This window comes from Ranitomeya imitator, chromosome 3, assembly GCF_032444005.1.
Source record: "Ranitomeya imitator isolate aRanImi1 chromosome 3, aRanImi1.pri, whole genome shotgun sequence".
Taxonomy (NCBI): domain Eukaryota; kingdom Metazoa; phylum Chordata; class Amphibia; order Anura; family Dendrobatidae; genus Ranitomeya; species Ranitomeya imitator.
The window spans coordinates 678,451,968-678,472,487 of NC_091284.1; the positions used below are offsets into that span (position 1 = coordinate 678,451,968).

Consider the following 20,520-nt stretch of genomic DNA (forward strand, 5'->3'; position numbering starts at 1 on the left):
CACGGATGCCAATCAGTGATGTGCATCTGATTATCTGCTTGGCGACTGTAGGACGCATACATGGAGTTGGTACAAAAGTGGATGGGGGTGAATAGACAGGGACAAAAAAAAGTCCTGGCAAACAGCGAGCGTGGACACTAATCAGTGATTTGTGTCACTGATCAGTGCTTGGTGGCTGCAGGATGCACGAACAACAACAAAAAAAAAATGTTGAGCAATCAAGTACTGCACAGCGCTCGGCAGAATTGGGGGTGGGGAGAGGGGACGAAAAGGGAGAAAGTTGTGAAAGGTGGATTGGGGTGCATTAGGAAAAGGCAAGGAAGGATCAGGAACATCTTCTTTCTTGAACAGCAGCAGCACCAGAAATCATCGTCCGTTCACACCAATCAGAGCTGGCTCTTGTGACGCTGGCGTTGCTAGGCTCCAGCTGTTACTGCACTGATCATATGCTGGATATCCGTGTTTCAGGCCATTTCATAGCCTGAAACACTGAAATTGCTGTGATTTTCCAGTCACAGTGGTTGTGTGGTGAGGTTGGGGGACACTACTACTCCGGATGCCCTGCTGCAATATTCAGCAGGCACCTTGATGAGATCACGGCGACTGCGGTCACTGTGCGCATTAAGGATATGAGTTATCCATACGTCCAAGGTCTTGAAGGGGTTAAACAAAACTAAAGAATTGGAGCTGAGGGTCATTTCTGAGGACAAGCGGTCCTCTATTTTAGAGAATATCCCCAGTCTCTCATTATGATAACCTGCCGGTGAATTAATAGTACCAATACTGTAGGAGAAAATAAAGCGCAAATAGGGTCTTATCCGAGGCAGATATCAAGACAAGATCAGTTTGCACTCACCTGATGTATCTAGTCAAAAGGCATATAGGTTGACCGTTGCTGCAGATCCACGAGTCAGACTAGTGACCTATCCTGTATAAACCAGGGGAAAATTTTGTGGATATCCTCCGCTCTACTGTGCAATTAAACATCCAAGCAGGTAGAAGTTAAAACTTGATGATTTATTCAGATTCTCAACGCATTTTGAAGTCCAAAGACTTCTTCATCAGGAGATGACTAGATCAAATGTCATCTCCTTTGGACTTCGAAATGCTTTCAGAATCTGAATGAATCATCAAGCTTTATCTTCTACCTGCCTGGATGTTTAATTGCACAGTAACGCGGAGGATATTCACAACATTTTCCCCTGGTTTGAGAACCTGGTACAACTGTGACAGTCTGTCATACATGGTGTATACAGATCACTGGGGGTGGTGTTCAAAATGGCCATCAGACCCAACTCTAACTGCCTGCGCTGTTCTTTGGAGGAAGCAGGAATATTTAATATCTTATGGTCTTGCCCACAATAGTATACACTTTGTTCTTAACCTTATAGAACTGGCTTATGAATGTACAGTGCATAAAGACCCCCCCTGATTTGTATTCTGTGATACGTCAATGAGTTGCTAATGGAAGAAGTGGGGAAAATTAGCATTGTACGCATGCTGTTCACCGCCATGAATATAATTGCTAAAAATTGGAGAGACCTCCAACCCTCTGGGAATACATTAAATCTGTTATCTTGCTTGTAAAAGGGGTTTGCTCCAAAATGAAAAGTGCATATTTTGACAAATTTTGTTTTCCTAGGGAGGGCCATAACTTTTAGTTGTTTAATGTAGTAAAGAGCCTTAAGATACTCGGCATGCATGGACTGCACGCTGGTTCTGACAAGTGTAAAAAATTTTTAAAAAAATGTTGTAGGTGTTTTGGACATTATGTTCCTATGTGTACTATAATTTTGGGTTCTGGTCGAGCACGACTGGTGTTTGAAAGGGGGGAGAAGGGAAGAGTTGGGTTACAAATGTTCTGATTTGGATTAGAGTTGAGTGAATATGTTCGGAATCTGTTCCCGAACCTGAATTTTACATATTCATGCTTTATTGGTACCCTGTTTGTGCCGAATTTGTTTGATCGGTTCCGAACATATTCGGTAATTTCTACTCCCAATTGACTCCAATGACATTCGCCTGTGTTTGGCGAAAAATGCAAAAACAATATACGCCAACTATGTGCTCAACTCTAATTTAGATATCCTGTTTTTGCTTTCTGTATAATGTTTTAAAAATTATCTTGATACAAAAAAAGAAACAAATTATATTCTCCATTTTCTCAGGACCAAGAGAGACGCACTCCTCTGCATGCTGCTGCCTACTTAGGAGACATCCCGGTTATGGAACTATTAATACAGTCAGGTAAGTGGCATTAAAGAAACGCTCCCATCTTTTTTTTTTTTTTTTAAATGTTTGTGTATTGATATATTCAGCAACGGCTACCTTCTCGGAGATCAGTAACATCACCGCTGTCTGGGTTTCACTGTGTTCTGTGTGACTGGGAAATGACTTTTTACAATGTAAGCCTAAGAGAAGGCACAACGAGGCTCCGTAGGCTTACATTGAAAAAGACTTCCGACTTGCACAAAGAGCATAGCGTTAGCTGGCTAGTTGGAGTTGTGGTGATGTCACTGAAGTGGACCAGAACGGCGTTGGGTCATAGAGAAAATGGAGGTAAGTGAGTTTATTAACCCGCAAATTGATGTAGTTATACGGCACCATGATTGTGCGGGCTGATGGTGAGCGTCGCCACGATCAAATGCTGCTGTCAACTCAATATGAAAACGGACACCCAGCAGCAAGGCCCACGATCGGTGCTAGCGCTGTTTGTGGACATTTAACCCCTCTGATGCCGCTGTCAATAGTGACATCGACATCGCAGAGGGAGGGAGCTCCCTCTGTGCTCCCATTGGCACAAGGCGATGCGATCGTTTCATGCTGATGGTCTCCATGGTGACTCCGGGCCGAAAGATGACCTCGGAGTCACTCAAGGATGGTGGCCCATCAGCTAATACTCAGAGCACGAGCTGGCATGCCTCCTCCCTGCGTGTCAGACACTGATCTAATGCCCTGCAGTGCAGAAGCATTGCACTGTATTGGATCAGCGATCTGTCAGTGGGAAATTGGTATAGTCACGTCCAGAACAACCCGAGCTATAAAATTGTCCCACTAGTTAACCCCTTCGGTGAACACCATTAAAATAACTAAGAAAATGAGGCAAAAAACCTGTGCTTTATCATACCACCAACCAAAAAGTGGAATAGAATAAGTGTTTGTGTAAAAAGTGCTAAAACTATATAAATGTGGTATCACTATAATCGTACTGACCCGAAGAACAAAGCTGCCTCATCCATTTTAGCACATGTGGAAGGGCAGTACACCCCCACAAAAAAAAAATGTATTTCTGTTTTTTAATTCTGCCTCTCAAAATTCGTAACAGAAAGTGGTCAAAAATGTAATGTGCCAGAACTTGGTACCAATGAAAACGTCATGTCCTCTCTCAAAAAGCAAGACCTCACATGAGTCAGCTGAAATATGTAAAAAATTATTGCTGTCTAAATATGGAGATGCAAATAGTTTTTTTTTTTGCAATAAAAAGCGTCTTTTTGTGTGACAGCAGCCAAACATAAAAACCCGATATAAATCTGGTATCGCTGTAATCGCACCAACCTGAAGAATGAAGTCTCCTAATCACTTATACCGCACGAGGAACGGCATAAAAAATAAAACCAATTCTTCACATGCTGTTGATTTTGTTATTTCTGCTATCTTTTTTTCTGACTCCCAAAGATCGCAGTAAGGCTCACATTTATCCTGCACTGAGCGCTTAATCCAGGGGCTCCATAAACATCTTTGACATACGTGATTCAGACTGAGCCGCCAGCAGCAGGTTACCTATAATGAGGCAGATGGGGGCACTGTGAACGTTGTCTGGCTGCCTATGATCCAGCGGTGTCCGTCTTTTTAGATGTGCATAAAAACACTGTCCGTCACCGTTTTGTGCACTTCTTTAAAACGACACTGCTGAACCGAGGCCAGACTGAAACCAGAGTAACTCTGCTGCCTCATTATAGTGAATGGATCCCTCAGGCTTTCATGTGAATCACGTCACTCAGAGTTTTAGATGGAAACCCTGATGTAAGTGCTCAGCGTAGAGCGCCGTAAAAATGTGATTCAAAATATTATGTAAAATATTCTCAACAAAAGCTTCAACTCAATCCACAAAAAAAAAAAAAAAACAAGTCACCACTCGGCTCTGTCATCTGTTAATGGAAATATAGGGGGCTTCCATGTTATTGGTAGTACAAATGGTCTGGAAAAGCTCCTTGCCCAACTAAAGAAATTCGTCAAATTCTGCACTCTCATCCAAATGGCCCCCTTCCATCTGAGCCTCACTGTGTGCCTAAACCACATTTACACACATTTGGCATTTCTGTACCCATGGCAGTCATCCTAATTTACCGGTGCGTGTGTCGAGAAGCAGGAGCTGGGCACCACAAGGTACTGGTGACTGCAACAAGCAACATCCATTGCTGCTTGTTTCTGGAAAACGCCCATGGAGTCAGAATCGTCACTACACCTGTAGATAAATTCCCAAAGGGGTATAATTCCCAAATCAGGGTCAGTTGAGGGGGGAAACTGCTCTTCTAGTACTTAGGGGCTTTCTGTATGTGTAGTCCACAAACTATTCTAGTAAAATCTGCACTCTAGGAGGAAAATAGCGCTCTTTCCCTTCTGAGTCTCGCCGTGTGGCTAAGCAGTACTGTGCAACCACATATGGGGTATTGCCACATTCATTAGAAATTGTGGGACAAATTTTGGTGTCATTTTTGCCAGTGTGAAAATGTGATATCTGGTCCTAAAACAACATTTTGGTGATCAAAATGTAACTTTTTTTTTTTTCACTGCCCAATGGTTAAAATTCTGTGACACACCCGTGGTGTCAATATGATCACTGCACCCGTAGATTAATTCATTGAGAGGTGTAGTTTGTAAAATGACGTCACTTATGAAGAGCTGCTGTTGTGGCACCTCAGGGGATCTGCTAATGTGACATGGCACCGTCAAACCATTCCAGCAAAATCTGAATTCCAATATGGTGCTTCTTCCCTTCTGAGCTTTGCACTGTGCCTCAAAGTAGCCGCAATGTTGTTGTTCTTTATTTTTTTTTATTTTCATAGTTTAAAAGTTATAAACTTTTGTGAAGCACCTGGGTGTTCAAGGTCCCACACACATCTAGATAAATTGCCTGAGGGGTCTAGTTTCCAATATGGTGTCACTTGTGCACAGGGTGGATTTGATTTAAATCTAACTGATTTTAAATCACGATTTAAATCACTAGTCAGTAAGGCTTGATTTAAATCAGTGATTTAAATCAAAGTTTCTACCTAACTGAATTTGACTCCGCAGAGGTCCCAGCCTCTTCTTCACGGCAAAAATGTTACAACATGAACAGAGTTGAGAAAAAGACCTTAATCCTATTGTTCTACAAACCTATGAATACAGAATCAACCCCTTCAGTGCCAAGTCCAAGAAGTTAGACAATATGTTTCTGATTGTTTGGAGTTGAATAGATCTGCACAACACAAGAAGAATGTGAATCTAAGTGTGAGGAGGAGGAAGGGCAAGCAGACAAGAAAATGAAAGTGCAACTTTGAGCACAATACTGCAGCATAGCCACAGACAGACAAGTCTGGATCTGTTTGTGTGTACGATCTGAGGTTTATTACATTCTTTCCTTATAATGGCAGCAGGCCGTAAAAGAGACCCAGTTAGGGAATATTTTAATGAAGCTCCTTCGCCTATCCTTCGCCTATTCCCAAACTGGGTCTCTTTTATGGCCTGCTGCCATTATAAGGAAAGAATGTAATAAACCTCAGATCGTACACATAAAACATTGATTTTTAACCACCCTGCTTGTGCATAAGCAGTGGAAATCGCTCACATCAGGGATCTCCAAATGCGACATGACATCCGCTAATTATTCCAGCAAATTTTACGTTCAAGAAGTCAAATGGCGCTTTACTTCCGAGCTCTGCCGTGCACCAAAACAATAGTTTTCCCCAACATATGGGGTATCTGTGTACTCGGAAGAAATTGCACAACAAATTTTGGGGTCCATTTTTTCCTCTTGCCTTCGCAAATATAAAAATTTGGGTCTAAAGTAAAGTTTTTGTTGAAGGGGAAAAAAAAAAAGTTTTATGTTCATTTTTTTCCTTCCACATTCCATTAATTCTTCTAATGCATCTGAAGGATTAGTAAACTTCTTTGTGGTTTTGAACACCTTGACAGGTGCAGTTTACTCTGTCGCCTCATTGGGGGACACAGGACCATAGGTGTTATACTGCTGTCCACTAGGAGGCGACACTATGCATAATATGAAAAAGATTAACCGTGGCTCCTCCTCTGCAGTATACACCCTTAGACGGCATCAGCCTTCTCCAGTTTTTGCTTAGTGTCGCATAGGAGGCACACCTAAGATATATATATTTTTTTTTTTTTACTCCGTTGACGGATTGCAGATGAAGGAAAGTGGGTCTCCGGTCAGACTCCCGGCATGGCTCCTTCCTGGGCCCCCTACTATGGGGTGCCCGGTTGAAGTAGAGATAGCTATTCCCCATGTCGCTCCTTCCCCAGTCCCTCGGGTGCTGGTTCGAAGACGAGACCTCCCCTCCCCCCCCCCTCCCCCAATTCCCTTTGGTTTCTGGGTTGAGGTCGAGGCGAGGATAAAGCCCCCTGAAGGTGACCGCAGCACCCTCCCTAATGCCCCTCTGGGGGCATTAGGTTGAGAAGCCTCAGGTAGAGCCTGTACAGGCAGGATTCTGCAGTTCCCAGCAATGGGCCAGCACACTGCGCCTGCATCCAGGGACCCCAGCCCAGCTGCGGGCTCCTGTCGGGGCCTGGGGGAGTGCAGGCAGGCATGGCACAATAGAGACAAAGGGCTCACTGCGCCCCTGTCTCTGCGGCAGCACCAGCTCTATACTGCCTCAGGGGGACCCCTTACAGGGCCCCCCTTCTGCTTATTGCCCCACCGCTATCCTGCTTTTAAATCCGGGGGGTCCGGTTCAGATCCGACCCCCTCTCGGACTTCCGCGCCGGCCTGGAGTCTTTCTGGGCATCAGGCATCTAATTTAGGCTGCGGCTTCGGCCTAGCTGAAGCCGCCGCCCCCCCGGATGACAAATATGACACTCTACACTGTCATAGAGGGGGCGGATCGAGACAGGGCGCTTTTTTACACAGCTTTGCCGCCTTTTTTCTCAGATCTCTGCCCCCTTCTCCCCCTTCCTCTTCTCCTCGGCGGCCATTTCTACTGCAGCAATGATTAACCCTGCATCTCCCGGTCAGCAGGACCAGGCCAGCCAGTCTCCGGGGGGCACAGGACTGTGGATCTTCGGCGCTGGACCTAGGGGCAAACTGGTGGGGTATGATCACAACTGGGTTGTTTTACTCAGCTGTGAATCCATATTCCCTATAAGGCTCCCCTATAGGTTCCTCTGCATAGCTACCCCTGTAAGGTCCTCTGCATGGCCAGCCCTTCTGCACTCTGTGCACTATGCTAGGCTCAAGGTCCAAGAGAACCAGGCTGGACTGCTATTATGCATTCTCCACAGCCTGCAGGACCGCTCTCCCCAGTGGCAGCACGTACCCGCACTGCCAGGACTGCACTCAGACTACTGTGTCAGAGCCCCAAGAAGCCCCTGCCAATGCTTTGGTGTCTAATGCCACGCCGGAATGGGTCACTCGGATGTCGCAGTCTATAGATAACCTAACCTCCGCATTGCTTCAGACTCTGCAGAGTCATGCCTCGGCTATGACTGTTACCCAGCAAAGGGAGAGCTTGACTCAAAGACAGGATGACCCTGGCACATCCACGTCTAGGTCAGGACGCAAGCGGACCCATAGGTCAAGTCCATCTGCGTCATCCCCTTCTAGGGAGAGACACCGTAGTTCCAGGTCATCTAGACCGTCCCCTTCCAGGGGCAGACAATGCAGATCTCCGCAATCCCCGACCAGAGAAGGCCTCTGCCCGAGCTCACCCAGCAGGGGACGCCTCAGTGATACACAGGATTCGGAAGGCATCTGTGACTCCGACTCAGACAGGGAAACGGAGGTCCCTGATCCCAATCCCCCCTAGCAATATAGCGCTAGTTGAGGACTTAATCTCTTCCATCCATCAGGTGCTGGACATTTCTGATCCGCCACCAGAGACCCCAGAACACAAGATTTCCTTTTGAAGGACCTCTGAAGCCGCCAACGTTTTCTCTAACCACCCTGAGTTTAAGGCGATCCTTAAAAAGCAGCTCACAGCCTGAGAAATTCGCTAATCGCAAATATCTGGAGACTAGGTACCCCTTCCCGCAGAAGGATACCAAGGAATGGAGAGACCCACCCGAAGTGGACCCCCCAGTCTCTAGACTAGCAGCACAGACCCTCCTTTCACTGCCAGATAGCTCAACCCTAAGGGACGCAGCAGATCGGCAGGTAGAACGCATGGCGCGTTCAATTTTAGAGGCTGCAGGGGCCTCCCTGGCTCCCGCGTTCGCTTCAGTTTCGGCTGCCAAGGCCATTCTGGCCTGGGCCAAAAATTTACCAGCTGGCCTCCAAGCATCCGCTCCTGAGCTGTCGGACCAAGCGGTTCAAATAGCAGTTGTAGCAGATTACATGCTTCATGCAGCTCTGGATTCAGCAAGGGGTGTAGCGGGGATAGCATCAAACGCCATCACAATTCGGCATATCCTCTGGCTGCGGGAATGGAAAGCGGACGCAGCCTCAAAGAAGTCCCTCGCGCACCTCCCCTACCTCAGTGGGTGACTTTTTGGTGAACAGTTGGACACGATGATATCCAATGCCACCGGGGGTAAGAGTACCTCTCTTCCCCAACTGAAACCTAAACGCACTTACAAGAAGCGTAACCAAACTCTATTCCGATCCTTTCGGAATTCTTCGGGCTGGTCCGTCTCGCATCCAGCACAAAATCGTAACCGTTCCCCACACAGGGACAACTCACGATCGAGCAAAGGTCGGACAAGACCTGGCAGTCAAAAGCAGCCCAGTCTAAGCCCAGAGGAGGAAAATCTCAACTTTCTCCTCATCATGACTCACAGACTCTGGAAGACACCACACCCGTAGGCGGCCGACTTTTGCTCTTTCATCAAGTCTGGCTGCCTACTACAGAAGTCAGGTGGTTCAGGGAACTAGTGTCTTCCGGTTACAAGATAGAGTTCACCTCCAACCCACCGGACCGATTCTTCCTCTCTGTCCCCCCAAAACCACCAGCCAAGGCTCGTGCCTTCCGACATGCGGGCTCCTCGCTTTTTCAAGCAGGAGTCATAGTACCGATCCCCATGGCCGAGTGCTTCTGAGGGTTCTACTCCAATCTATTCGTAGTCCCCAAGAAAGGAGGCAGCGTGCGGCCCGTACTGGACCTAAAACAACTCAACAAATATGTACGGGTCCATCTCTTCCGCATGGAGTCTCTTCAGTCCATCATTGTGTCCATGGAGAAGGGAGAATATCTCGCCTCCATAGACATACAAGATGCATACCTGCATATACCGATTGCATCGGCCCATCAGAGGTTTCTCAGGTTCGCAATCGACTAGGACCACTACCAGTTCGTGGCTTTCCCGTTCGGACTCGCCACAGCTCCCAGAGTGTTTACCAAAGTCATGGCAGCCACCATGGACGTCCTGCACTCCAGAGGCATAGTAGTCGTTCCATACTTGGACGATCTACTAATCAAGGCTCCCACCTTCAAGGACTGCAAGCTCAGCATCTCCATTACAATCGACACTGAGTCGCATGGGCTGGTTAGTCAACCTACAAAAGTCATTACCAACCCCGAGTCAGTCTCTGACCTTCCTGGGAATGCTGTTCAACACCTCCAGGAGTCTAGTGCTCCTTCCCAAGGACAAGGCACTGTCTCTCCGTCTAGTAGTTCGCACCCTCCTCCGCAAACCCCCTCGATCGCTCCGGTTTGCCATGAGAGTCCTTGGCAGGATGGGGGCAGCAATAGAAGCAATCTCATTTGCCCAGTTTCGCCTCAGGCCTCTCCAACTAGCCATCCTCAAGTCTTGGGACAAGAACCCTTTCTCTCGACAGGGAGTTCCGGCTAACGTCGTCAACCAAGAGGTCCCTGCCCTGGTGGCTCAAGCCAACCTCGCTAGCAAAGGGGAAATCCTTTCTCACAGGTCAATGGAAGGTTCTGACCACCGATGCGAGCCTGACGGGTTGGGTGCAGTGCACCTACACCACAGGGTAAGTGGTCCCCAGTTGAAGCGACCATGCCCATCAACATCCTGGAAATTCGGGCCATCCTCCTGGCATTGAGAGCCTTCCATCACTTACTAGCAGCCTCTGACATCAGAATACAGTCGGACAATGCCACGGCTGTGGCATATGTGAATCACCAAAGGGGACCTGCAGTACCCAGGCGATGCGATTAGTGTCACATATCCTCCACTGGGCAGAGGACACAGGGTCAGTTCTCTTGGCGATCCACATTCCGGGTGTGGACAACTGGGAAGCAGACTTCCTCAGCCGAAAAGGAATAGACTCGGGAGAATGTCTCTCCATCCCGAAATTTTTCGCCAGATCTGCCATCGCTGGGGGACCCCGGATGTGGACCTAATGGCATCCCACTTCAATGCCAAGGTCTCCAACCTAATTGCCAGAACACACGATCCGCGGTCGCTCGGAGCAGACGCTCTGGTTCAGGACTGGACCCAGTACCAGCTTCTGTACATTTTTCCACCTCTCCCCCTGATAGCCAGAGTGGTGAGGAAGATCAAGCAAGAGGGATTTCCAACCATCCTAATCGCACCGGACTGGCCCAGACGTACATGGTACGCCGACATCGTACAACTTACAGCAGACTCCCCCCTGGCGTCTCCCCGACCGCCCCAATCTTCTATCACAAGGCCCGTTCTACCACCAGAACTCAGGGGCTCTCAATTTGACTTATTACGATAAGATAAGATTTATTACCGTACCTGGAAAGCTTTCTTTACCTGGTGCGAATCTTGTGGCCAGTCCACACCCCCTTATTCCCTCCCCAAAGTACTTGGTTTTCTCCAATCGGGTCTGGAGGCCAGGCTGTCCCTGGGCTCGCTTAAGAGCCAGGTGGCCGCCCTCTCAGTGCTTTTTCAAAGGCGCATTGCTACCAAGCTGCAAGTAAGGACTTTTCTTCAGGGGGTTTCCCGATTGGTTCCCCCCTACAGATGACCACTAAAAACGTGGGACCTCAACCTGGTCCTGACAGCAGCGAAGGAACCACCCTTCGAACCCCTTAAGGAGGTCCCGCTCCGCCTTCTATCCCAGAAGGTGGTTTTCCTGGTGGCAGTCGCCACGCTACGCAGGTTGTCTGAACTGACGGCACTCTCCTGCAGACAGCCCTTCCTGAACTTTCACCAGGACAAGGTAGTTCTCCGTACAGTCCCATCCTTCCTTCCAAGGTTGTGTCCAACTTCCACCTCAATGAGGAAATTTCACTGCTATCCCTTTGTCCGGTCCCGGTTCATAGAGTTGAGAAAGCTCTGCATACGCTTGACCTTGTCAGGGCGTTGCGTATATATGTGTCTAGGACTGCGTCCTTCCAGAGGTCTGACTCTTTTCCTTCTTCCGGAAGGTGACCGCAAGGGTCTGTCAGCTTCCAAAGCTACCCTTGCCAGGTGGATCAAATTCACCATACAAGAGGCCTACCGCCTTAAGAATTCTCCTCTTCCAGTTGGTGTTACAGCGCACTCTACACGGGCGGTAGGGGCCTCCTGGGCCATTCAGCACAAGAACTGTGTAAGGCGGCCACTTGGACTAGCCTACACACATTTACTAAACACTACAGGGTTCATACCCAGTCCTCAGCGGACGCGAGCCTGGGTAGATGTGTTCTGCAGGCGGCAGTGCCCCAAGTGTAGGGGCCTGTCTGCACAATATTCGTCCATTGCTTCCCACCCAGGGACTGCTTTGGGACGTCCCATGGTCCTGTGTCCCCCAATAAGGCGACAGAGTAAAGGAGATTTTTGTGTACTCACCGTAAAATCTCTTTCTCTTAGACTCTAATTGGGGGACACCGCTCCCACCCTGTTGCCCTTTCCGGGCCGTTGTTACTGTTGAGTTCTCATATTGTTTTCTTGAGCTCATACATAGTTGCCTTCTTATAGGCATGGTTATGTTATTCATGTTACGTTCCTCCTACTGCTTTTGCACAAAACTGGAGAAGGCTGATGCCGTCCAGGGGTGTATACTGCAGAGGAGCCACAGTTAATCTTTTTCAGATTATGCATAGTGTCGCCTCCTAGTGGACAGCAGCATAACACCCATGGTCCTGTGTCCCCCAATTAGAGGCTAAGAGAAAGAGATTTTACGGTGAGTACACAAAAATCTCCATTTTAGAATGGTGCCACTTTTGGTTATTTTATGTCTTATAGACCCCTCAGTCATTTGAAATGTGATGTGGTCCCCCAAAAAAAGTTTTAAAAATTAGACACGTGGGAAATGTTATTCATTATCTATTTTGTGACATAACTCTGGTTTAAGGACATAAAAATCCAAAGCTTGAAAATTGCTTAATTTTCCGAATATTTGCCACATTTTTTTTATATTTTCACAAATAAAAGCAATTTGTTTCAAATAAATTTTACCACTCTAATGAAGTACAATGTCACAAGAAAACAAATCTCCAAATCTGTGGGATCCATTGAAACGTTCCAGAGTTAATACCTCATAAAGTGTCAGAATTGTAAAATTTGGCCCAGTCAGAAAGGTGAAAACAGGGATGAAAAGGTTAATACACACAAAATGCACTTGGTTGAAAAAATATATATATCCAACGCGCCGCATCGAAAGTACGCCGACCGCCATATTGCAATACCCAAGTTATGGGTATTCCAATATGTGCACCCGCTGGTGGTACCAGGCCCTTGCGCAGTCCTTGCCGGACACCCTGCTGCTGGGACTCCGCGCACACCTCACACACACCTCACACTGCGCACACCCCTCACATGACAGTGGTCGCCGCAGAGTCTGGTAGTCGTGATCCCAATCTCCTCACAGCCCATCAAGTCCCCCCCTTTCCTCCCCCTGACCTAGCATCTTTCAGTCATACTCGACTCCTCCCTGTCCCACGCAGCCCCGCCTCCGGTCCTTGCCCAGTGACGTCACTGTGCTTGTGGCCTCCATATTGAAGCCACAGCCTCAGAGTCCGGTCCTCCCGCCACGGGCAGCAGCCTCCCCGGTATCCGCCACTATCTGGAGCCCGGCACCAGCTGTAGCCAAGGGGCAGCATGGCGGGTGAGAAGCACAGGCTGGGGATAATGGCGGGGGCATGCTGTGGTAATGTGTGCCAGGAGGGATGACACAGGAAGCCGGGGATGTGTGACCGGCGGAGGGATGTGAGCAGCTGACAGAGGGTTTGCTGTTGAGAGAGAGGGTCTGCTGTAGAGAGAGGGTCTGCTGTGGAGAGATGCATAGTTGGGTGAGCACACGGGTGTGTGGGGGGGGGCATCGGACCTCCATCTAGTGTGCGGGTGTGTATGTATATATTTGTGTGTATATATATATATAATTAGTCTGAGGGTCACTTCTGTCTTTCTGTCTGTCCTTCTGTCATGGTTATTCATTCGCTGATTGGTCTCGCCAGCTGCCTGTCATGGCTGCCGGGACCAATCAGCATCGGGCACAGTCCGGAAGAAAATGGCCGCTCCTTACTCCCCGCAGTCAGTGCCTGTCGCCCGCATACTCCCCTCCGGTCACCGCTAACACAGGGTTAATGCCGGCGGTAACGGACCGCGTTATGCCGCGGGTAACGCACTCTGTTACCGCCGCTATTAACCCTGTGTCCCCAACTTTTTACTATTGATGCTGCCTATGCGGCATCAATAGTAAAAAGATCTAATGTTAAAAATAATAAACAAAAAACCTGCTATTCTCACCCTCCGTCATCCGACGATGCGCTCGTGCCTGCCGCCATCTTCCGTTCCCAGCGATGCATTGCAAAATTACCCAGAAGACTTAGCGGTCTCGCAATGCATCCTAGGAACGGAAGATGGCGGCAGCCGCGCGCGTTTCGCTGGAGCTTCGCTGGATCCCAGGGGGTGAGTATATAATTTTTTTTTTTTTTTTTTTAACAGGGATATGGTGCCCACACTGCTGTATACTACGTGGGCTGTATTTGTCTGCTATATACTACATGGCCTGTGCTATATACTATGTGGCTGCTATATACATACATATATATATTCTATATATATACACACACTAGATTGTGGCCCGATTCTAACGCATCGGGTATTCTAGAATATGCATGTCCCTGTAATATGGACAATGATGATTCCAGAATTCGCGGCAGACTGTGCCCGTTGCTGATTGGTCGAGGCAACCTTTATGACATCTTCGTCGCCATGGCAACCATTATGACATCATCGTCGCTGTGCCCGTTGCTGATTGGTCGAGGCCGCCAGGCCTCGACCAATCAGAGACGCGGGATTTCTACGTCGATGCTGTGCCGGTCTCTGATTGGTCGAGGCCTGGCGGCCTCGACCAATCAGAGCAGGGATTTCCAGGACAGACAGACAGACAGACAGACAGACAGACAGACAGACAGACAGACAGACAGACAGACGGACGGACGGACGGAAAAACCCTTAGACAATTATATATATAGATACTAGACTGTGGCCCGATTCTAACGCATCAGGTATTCTAGAATATGCATGTCCCTGTAATATATGGACAATGATGATTCCAGAATTCGCGGCAGACTGTGTCCGTCGCTGATTGATCGAGGCAACCTTTATGACATCATTGTCGCCATGGCAACCATTATGACATCATCGTCGCTGTGCCCGTTGCTGATTGGTCGAGGCCTGGCGGCCTCGACCAATCAGAGACGCGGGATTTCTACGTCGACGCTGTGCCGGTCTCTGATTGGTCGAGGCCTGGCGGCCTCAACCAATCAGAGAGCCAGGATTTCCAAGACAGACAGACAGACAGACCCTTAGACAATTATATATATATATAGATATAGTGATATGGGAGTGCTGCTTTAAATTGATTGCGCCTTTTTTATGCCATCTTCTGTTGGCTACTGGTTTTGTTTTTTTGGTATTTTTTTTTTCCACTAGATAATATTTTATTGACTCTTGATGATCAGAATTGTATGCATTTGATGCATGTACATGCTTGTGACAGTTTAGACCAGAACTTCTAACCTACAATGGCACCCATCTATATAATGTTTGACTTCTGGTTTCTCTTCATTCAATGTAATTTTTCATCTATTTTCTTTCCCCCACTGACTTTAGGTGCTAATGTTAATGCAAAAGATTCAATCTGGCTTACTCCCTTGCACCGAGCTGCAGCTGCACGAAATGAGGTACATTATCCTGTAATTCTGCTTTATAGTTCTGGACATTTTCATGCAGAGTGTGACATTCTCTCTCGCTCTGTGGTACTTTGCTTAAAGGGAACCTGTCACCCCGTTTTTTCAAGATGATATAAAAATAGCGTTAAATAGGGGCAGAGCTATGCTTTAAATTAGTGTATTTTTGGAGCCTTTATTCCCCACCTATGCTGCTGAAATACCTTAGTAAAGTCGCCGTTTTGGGCTGTCACTCACGCTGGTCTGGTCATATGGGCGTGGTGACAGCGCTGTTTCTCCCCCAGATCTCCGTTGGTGGCGTAGTGGTGTGCGCATGCCCAACAGGCGAATCCAGTGCGCAGGTGAAGGAAAAGAGTGCGATGTGCGCTATTCCGCGGTTTATTGGTGGGCGCGCGTGCGCAGATGGTACTACTCGGCTTCCCGGGGCTTCAGGAAAATGGCCGCAGGATGCCGCGCGTGCGCAGATGGAGATCGCGGCGGCCATTTTCCTGAAGCAGAGTTCGCATCTCGGCTTCAGGAAAATGGCCGCCTAATATTGCTGCTCAGAGCAGCTTTATCCTTGGCAGCTACACAAAATGTACAGGACTTGGGTAAACAATGAAGGTGATGCTGCTCTTAATTCACTGTTCCCCCTCTGGGGTGGAGGGAGCGTCATTTCATGTACTCCGCTAATACTGAAGGGCTATTTTAAGGTTAGGCCATTAATTGGGTTGTACCGAATAACCCCTTTTAATTGTTGTACATCATGCAACTATGGATTACAATGTTTCTTAGAAACGTAATATAGTTCCATGTTAGCTAGCAAAATATGTAGGTTTTTAGTAGGTTCCACATAAATTCTTTTTAACGGTTGCTAACTAATTTTGCCCTTGCTGTGACACACGATGCTTTTGTCTATTACAGAGGGCAGTCTCTCTTCTTATAAAGAACTCTGCTGATGTCAGCGCTCGGGACAAGAACTGGCAAACGCCACTACATGCTGCAGCTGCTAACAGAGCTACTAAATGTGCAGAAACCTTGATTGGATCTCTGAAAAACGTCAATATTGCAGATCGTACAGGACGTACTGTACTTCACCATGCTGTGCTCAGTGGCAGTGTTGAGGTATGTTTTATACTCAGTCTTCAGTGAGCACATTGACGTGGTCGTCCGCAATCATTGTATGTAAATGCAGACTTTTGAATTCTGAGTGCTGTGAGGATTCAGTGATGGCGGTGAGACAGAGTGGTAATGTGACCGCAGGTATGCAATATGCATACTCACGGCCACCTTGCAACTAGACATGCGTGGTCTCACTCAATTCGCTTATATTGAGCCAGGTCAAGCTCGTGTAGTTGGTGTGGGAAGGATGCATATTGTATAACTGAGGTCACCTGACAGCCCTGTCTCGCTGCTGGCACCAGATAATCCCCCCCCCCCCCCCCACCGCACGCTGTGAGGATTCAACAAACACAGGGTTGGGGACTTTAAGATTAAGTTCCCACGATAAGTTCTTGACGCTGCATATTTTTGCCGTCCATAAAACTCAGCTTCTTAGTTCCTGCAAAGTGAATGGGTTTTATAGAAATCCCATGTCTTGAAATGTGAAACATGCCAATTTCCCCATAGAATTGCATTTGTTCCTGCAAATCTACATTTACGTTTTTAGTGCATTGCTGGTGCAGAAAAACTCGCTGAAACCCAATGTCATTTGCACATGATTGTATCAATAAAGTTTTGTCAAAGCCAAGGAAGTATCAAAAACAAGCCAGCTTTATTTAAAACATGACATAACAAGGAGAGACAAATCAGGGCATCAAAAATGCATGCAAAAAAAACAACAACTTCGAATGCAATGGACAAAAATGCAAGTAACCTAACTTACACAATGGGTGCAGAAAATCTGCAACATAAAAAAAAAAAAAAATCCCCAAATACGCAGTCTTAAAGGTAAACATACCTTTGTGGCCATAGATTGACTCTGCATTGTGGAGAAAATATGTATGTTTGCTTATATAGATTAGCTGTCCCGGAATTTGGATGTTTTGCCCTAGCAGTTCGCCCCCAGCAGTTCGCCACCGGCTACATTTACTTCACCTGTGGGAAGTTATACCATCCAGCTGCCATACCATCACGCAAGAGGACCCCTTTTAAGCAGTGTTGGGCCCTACTGACCCAATACCACAGGTGGCTTCACGAGCAAACTTTATTCTTAAACTCCCTTTTAAAGACCTTTCCCTTTACTTGGGCACCCAGGGCCACAGACCGAGTCGCAGCCACAGTGACGTCCCCTTCAGGTACCGGACCCGGTACCAAGTACCCCACTGCCCTAGCGGGCGACTCAACTTGGCGTCATGAACAGGATGTACTCGGGGGCGAACTGCTGGGGGCGAAACATCCTATAACCAGTTGTCCCAGTCCTGGCCAGTGTTCCCCCCTGTCATCCCTGTACCCTACCTAACACTACGTCTTTGGTCTGTATTGACCGCATCACTATTCTTACAGCACTGCAATTTTGCACATGTGCTTCACCTTCTGCATCTGTGGTTATCTCCCTGCTGTGGGCAATAAGACGCACTGATTGTACCGTACCACAGCAGGGAGAGAATCTGCTCGGCCACATGCAAAATGTGAATGCTTAAGAGTAGTGCCCACCTGAGTGGTGGAGGCATGGTTTACTGAGAAGAACTGGAACACTTGTCAGGTCTGGCACCGCCCTCTGGACACTGTAGGCTCATGCTTGCCAGGCCCCATAAGTTTTAATTTTCCCTCTAATGTGAAGTCTGTATCCACACTAATATATTTGCACAAGACTTAAAGCGCCCCACTCCACGTACCGATCATTATTAAATTAGGAATTATAAACCTATTGACTCCCTTTCCAACAAGCCAATCTATTACACGGTTGTTTCTTACATAATGTGAATAAGGCTACTTTCACACTTGCGTCGGTATGGGCCCGTCACTATGCGTCGGGCCGACGTACCGACTCATGTTGTGAAAGAAATGAACAATGGGGGCAGTGGATGCAGTTTTTCAACGCATCCGCTGCCCCATTGTAAGGTCTGGGGAAGAGGGGGCGGAGTCTTTGCCGTGCATGCGCGGTCGAAAATGGCGGACTCGACGCACAAAAAAAGGTTACATGTAACTTTTGTACCGATGGTCCGCCAAAACACGACACATCCGTCGCACGATGGATTCGACGTGTGGCCATGCGTAGCTAATGTAAGTCTATGCGGGCACATTTGCAGGATGCGTTTTTTCTCCAAAACGACGCATTGCGACGTACAGCAAACAACGCTAGCGTGAAAGTAGCCTTAGGCCAGGTTCACATTGCGTTAGCAGCAGCCCGTTCAGCACATACGCTAACGGGCTGCTGTAACGCAAGTGCCGACATTGGCACATCGCTAGCGCAGATAGAGGATCTGCTAGCTCCATCTGCGCTAGCAGTGACTGACCCGGAAACGTTGCAGCCCGCGTCTCAGGGTCCGTCACTCAATGACGGCACATCCCTAGCGCACGCCCATTGTGGGCGTGCACTAGCGATGCGTCCAACATTGCTTTCAGAGGTGGCGTTAACGGACTATGTTACACCGCGTTATACCGCGGTGTAACGTGGTCCTTTAAACGGACCACCATAACGCAATGTGAACCCAGCCTTAGAGTTGGGCGGATCTTCAAACCAAAGGAGAACTGCCTCTGCTCACTTTAGTCCATACTGGATGGTGACATTTAGCATTTTGGTACAATTTCAGCCTTCAGAAAACAATCATTAGCACAACATTGTGGCACGCTTGTCAGAATTACTCTTATTATGTAAAAATATATATAAATTTTTTTTTTTTTTTGCAGATTGTGGTAATGCTTTTAAACAGAAGGGCACACCACAGCATTTGTGATAAAATGGAGCGGCACCCCATCATGTATGCATCTTACCTTGGTACGTATGGCTGCTTCTAAGTATTGCATGCACGAACCAGCCTGGAACTGATGGCATTGCGGCCTCCTCAGTGTTTGATGAGCCCCTGGCTCTGAGGTTACAATCAACTGATCGGCAAGAGATTGGACCCTTCTAATGCAATATCAATGATTTATAATTGAAATAAGGTCAGCACTGTTATAGCTTAACCCTACAACATGCGGTTGCCAAGTTTAGAGATGGCAAGATATTTTAGTCTTCGCTTTTCATATACCTAAATTCTTATGACCGCGGAAGACACCAGCATCCATGAAATATCTAATGGTAGTCAAAAAAGCTGCCAGATTTGATTTACCCATGATTTATGGGTGGCACCTTGAGGACTTGATAAACCATCATCAATATAATAATTTCTTACTGTCTGTTTAGGACACCTGGAGATTACAAAGCTGCTCATATCTTGGGGAGCTGATGCAATGTCAAAAGATAAGCACGGTTATACACCCCTTCATGCGGCAGCTTCTACAGGGAGGATAGACATTGTGAAGTATTTGTTAAAACTCGGTGTGGAGGTAAGAAATGGCTTTTTATTGATAGAGCTTAATTTTTTTTTTTTTTTAGTATAGATGTTTATGCAATACATTAAAAGAAGTGCCTGCCTAAAATGCTAATTTGCATTTCTTGTCAGATCGATGAACCCAATTGCTATGGAAACACTGCCCTGCATATTGCCTGTTACATGGGTCAGGATGCCGTGGCCAACGAACTAGTCAACTATGGCTCCAATGTCAACCAGCCCAATGAGAAGGGCTTCACTCCTCTGCACTTTGCTGCCGTTTCTACAAATGGGGCATTGTGCCTGGAGCTGCTAGTCAACAATGGAGCTGATGTCAACTACCAGGTACATGCTGTAGTTTGTTTTGGGAGGGCTGAATAGGTGAAAAGGGTCCAGGTGGAGATAGGCATTTAACCCGTTAATGCACATGGATAGAACAGTTTGTCGCCACTGGGGTCCACACTTATGGAAACGACTGCAAAGCTGACCCGCACTGCAGCAACTGGGAAAAGCCCAATCACTGCTGTTTAACCCCTTAATCCCATATGACGTACTATCCCGTCCAGGTGACCTGGGACTTAATTCCCAGTGACGGGATAGTACGTCATATGCGATCGGCCGCGCTCACGGGGGGAGCGCGGCCGATCGCGGCCGGGTGTCAGCTGCCTATCGCAGCTGACATCCGGCACTATGTGCCAGGAGCGGTCACGGACCGCTCCCGGCACATTAACCCCCGGCTCCCTGCGGGCTTCCCTGAGACGATCGGTACACGGTGATGTACTCACCGTGTACCGAGCGTCTTC

General features: G+C 47.7%; 1 protein-coding gene across 8 annotated transcripts in view; it reads left to right on the forward strand.

Moving 5' to 3' along the window:
* The window catches only part of ANKRD52 (ankyrin repeat domain 52), a 130,107-nt gene that overhangs the window by 43,156 nt on the left and 66,431 nt on the right, over nucleotides 1–20,520 (forward strand). For all 8 annotated transcript variants that reach the window (XM_069758389.1, XM_069758390.1, XM_069758391.1 and 5 more), the window contains exons 3-8: nucleotides 2,169–2,247; nucleotides 15,187–15,257; nucleotides 16,167–16,367; nucleotides 19,095–19,182; nucleotides 19,591–19,733; nucleotides 19,850–20,062. In XM_069758389.1, the coding sequence (XP_069614490.1) occupies nucleotides 2,169–2,247; nucleotides 15,187–15,257; nucleotides 16,167–16,367; nucleotides 19,095–19,182; nucleotides 19,591–19,733; nucleotides 19,850–20,062 (795 nt within the window). The remainder of the gene's footprint in view (nucleotides 1–2,168; nucleotides 2,248–15,186; nucleotides 15,258–16,166; nucleotides 16,368–19,094; nucleotides 19,183–19,590; nucleotides 19,734–19,849; nucleotides 20,063–20,520) is intronic.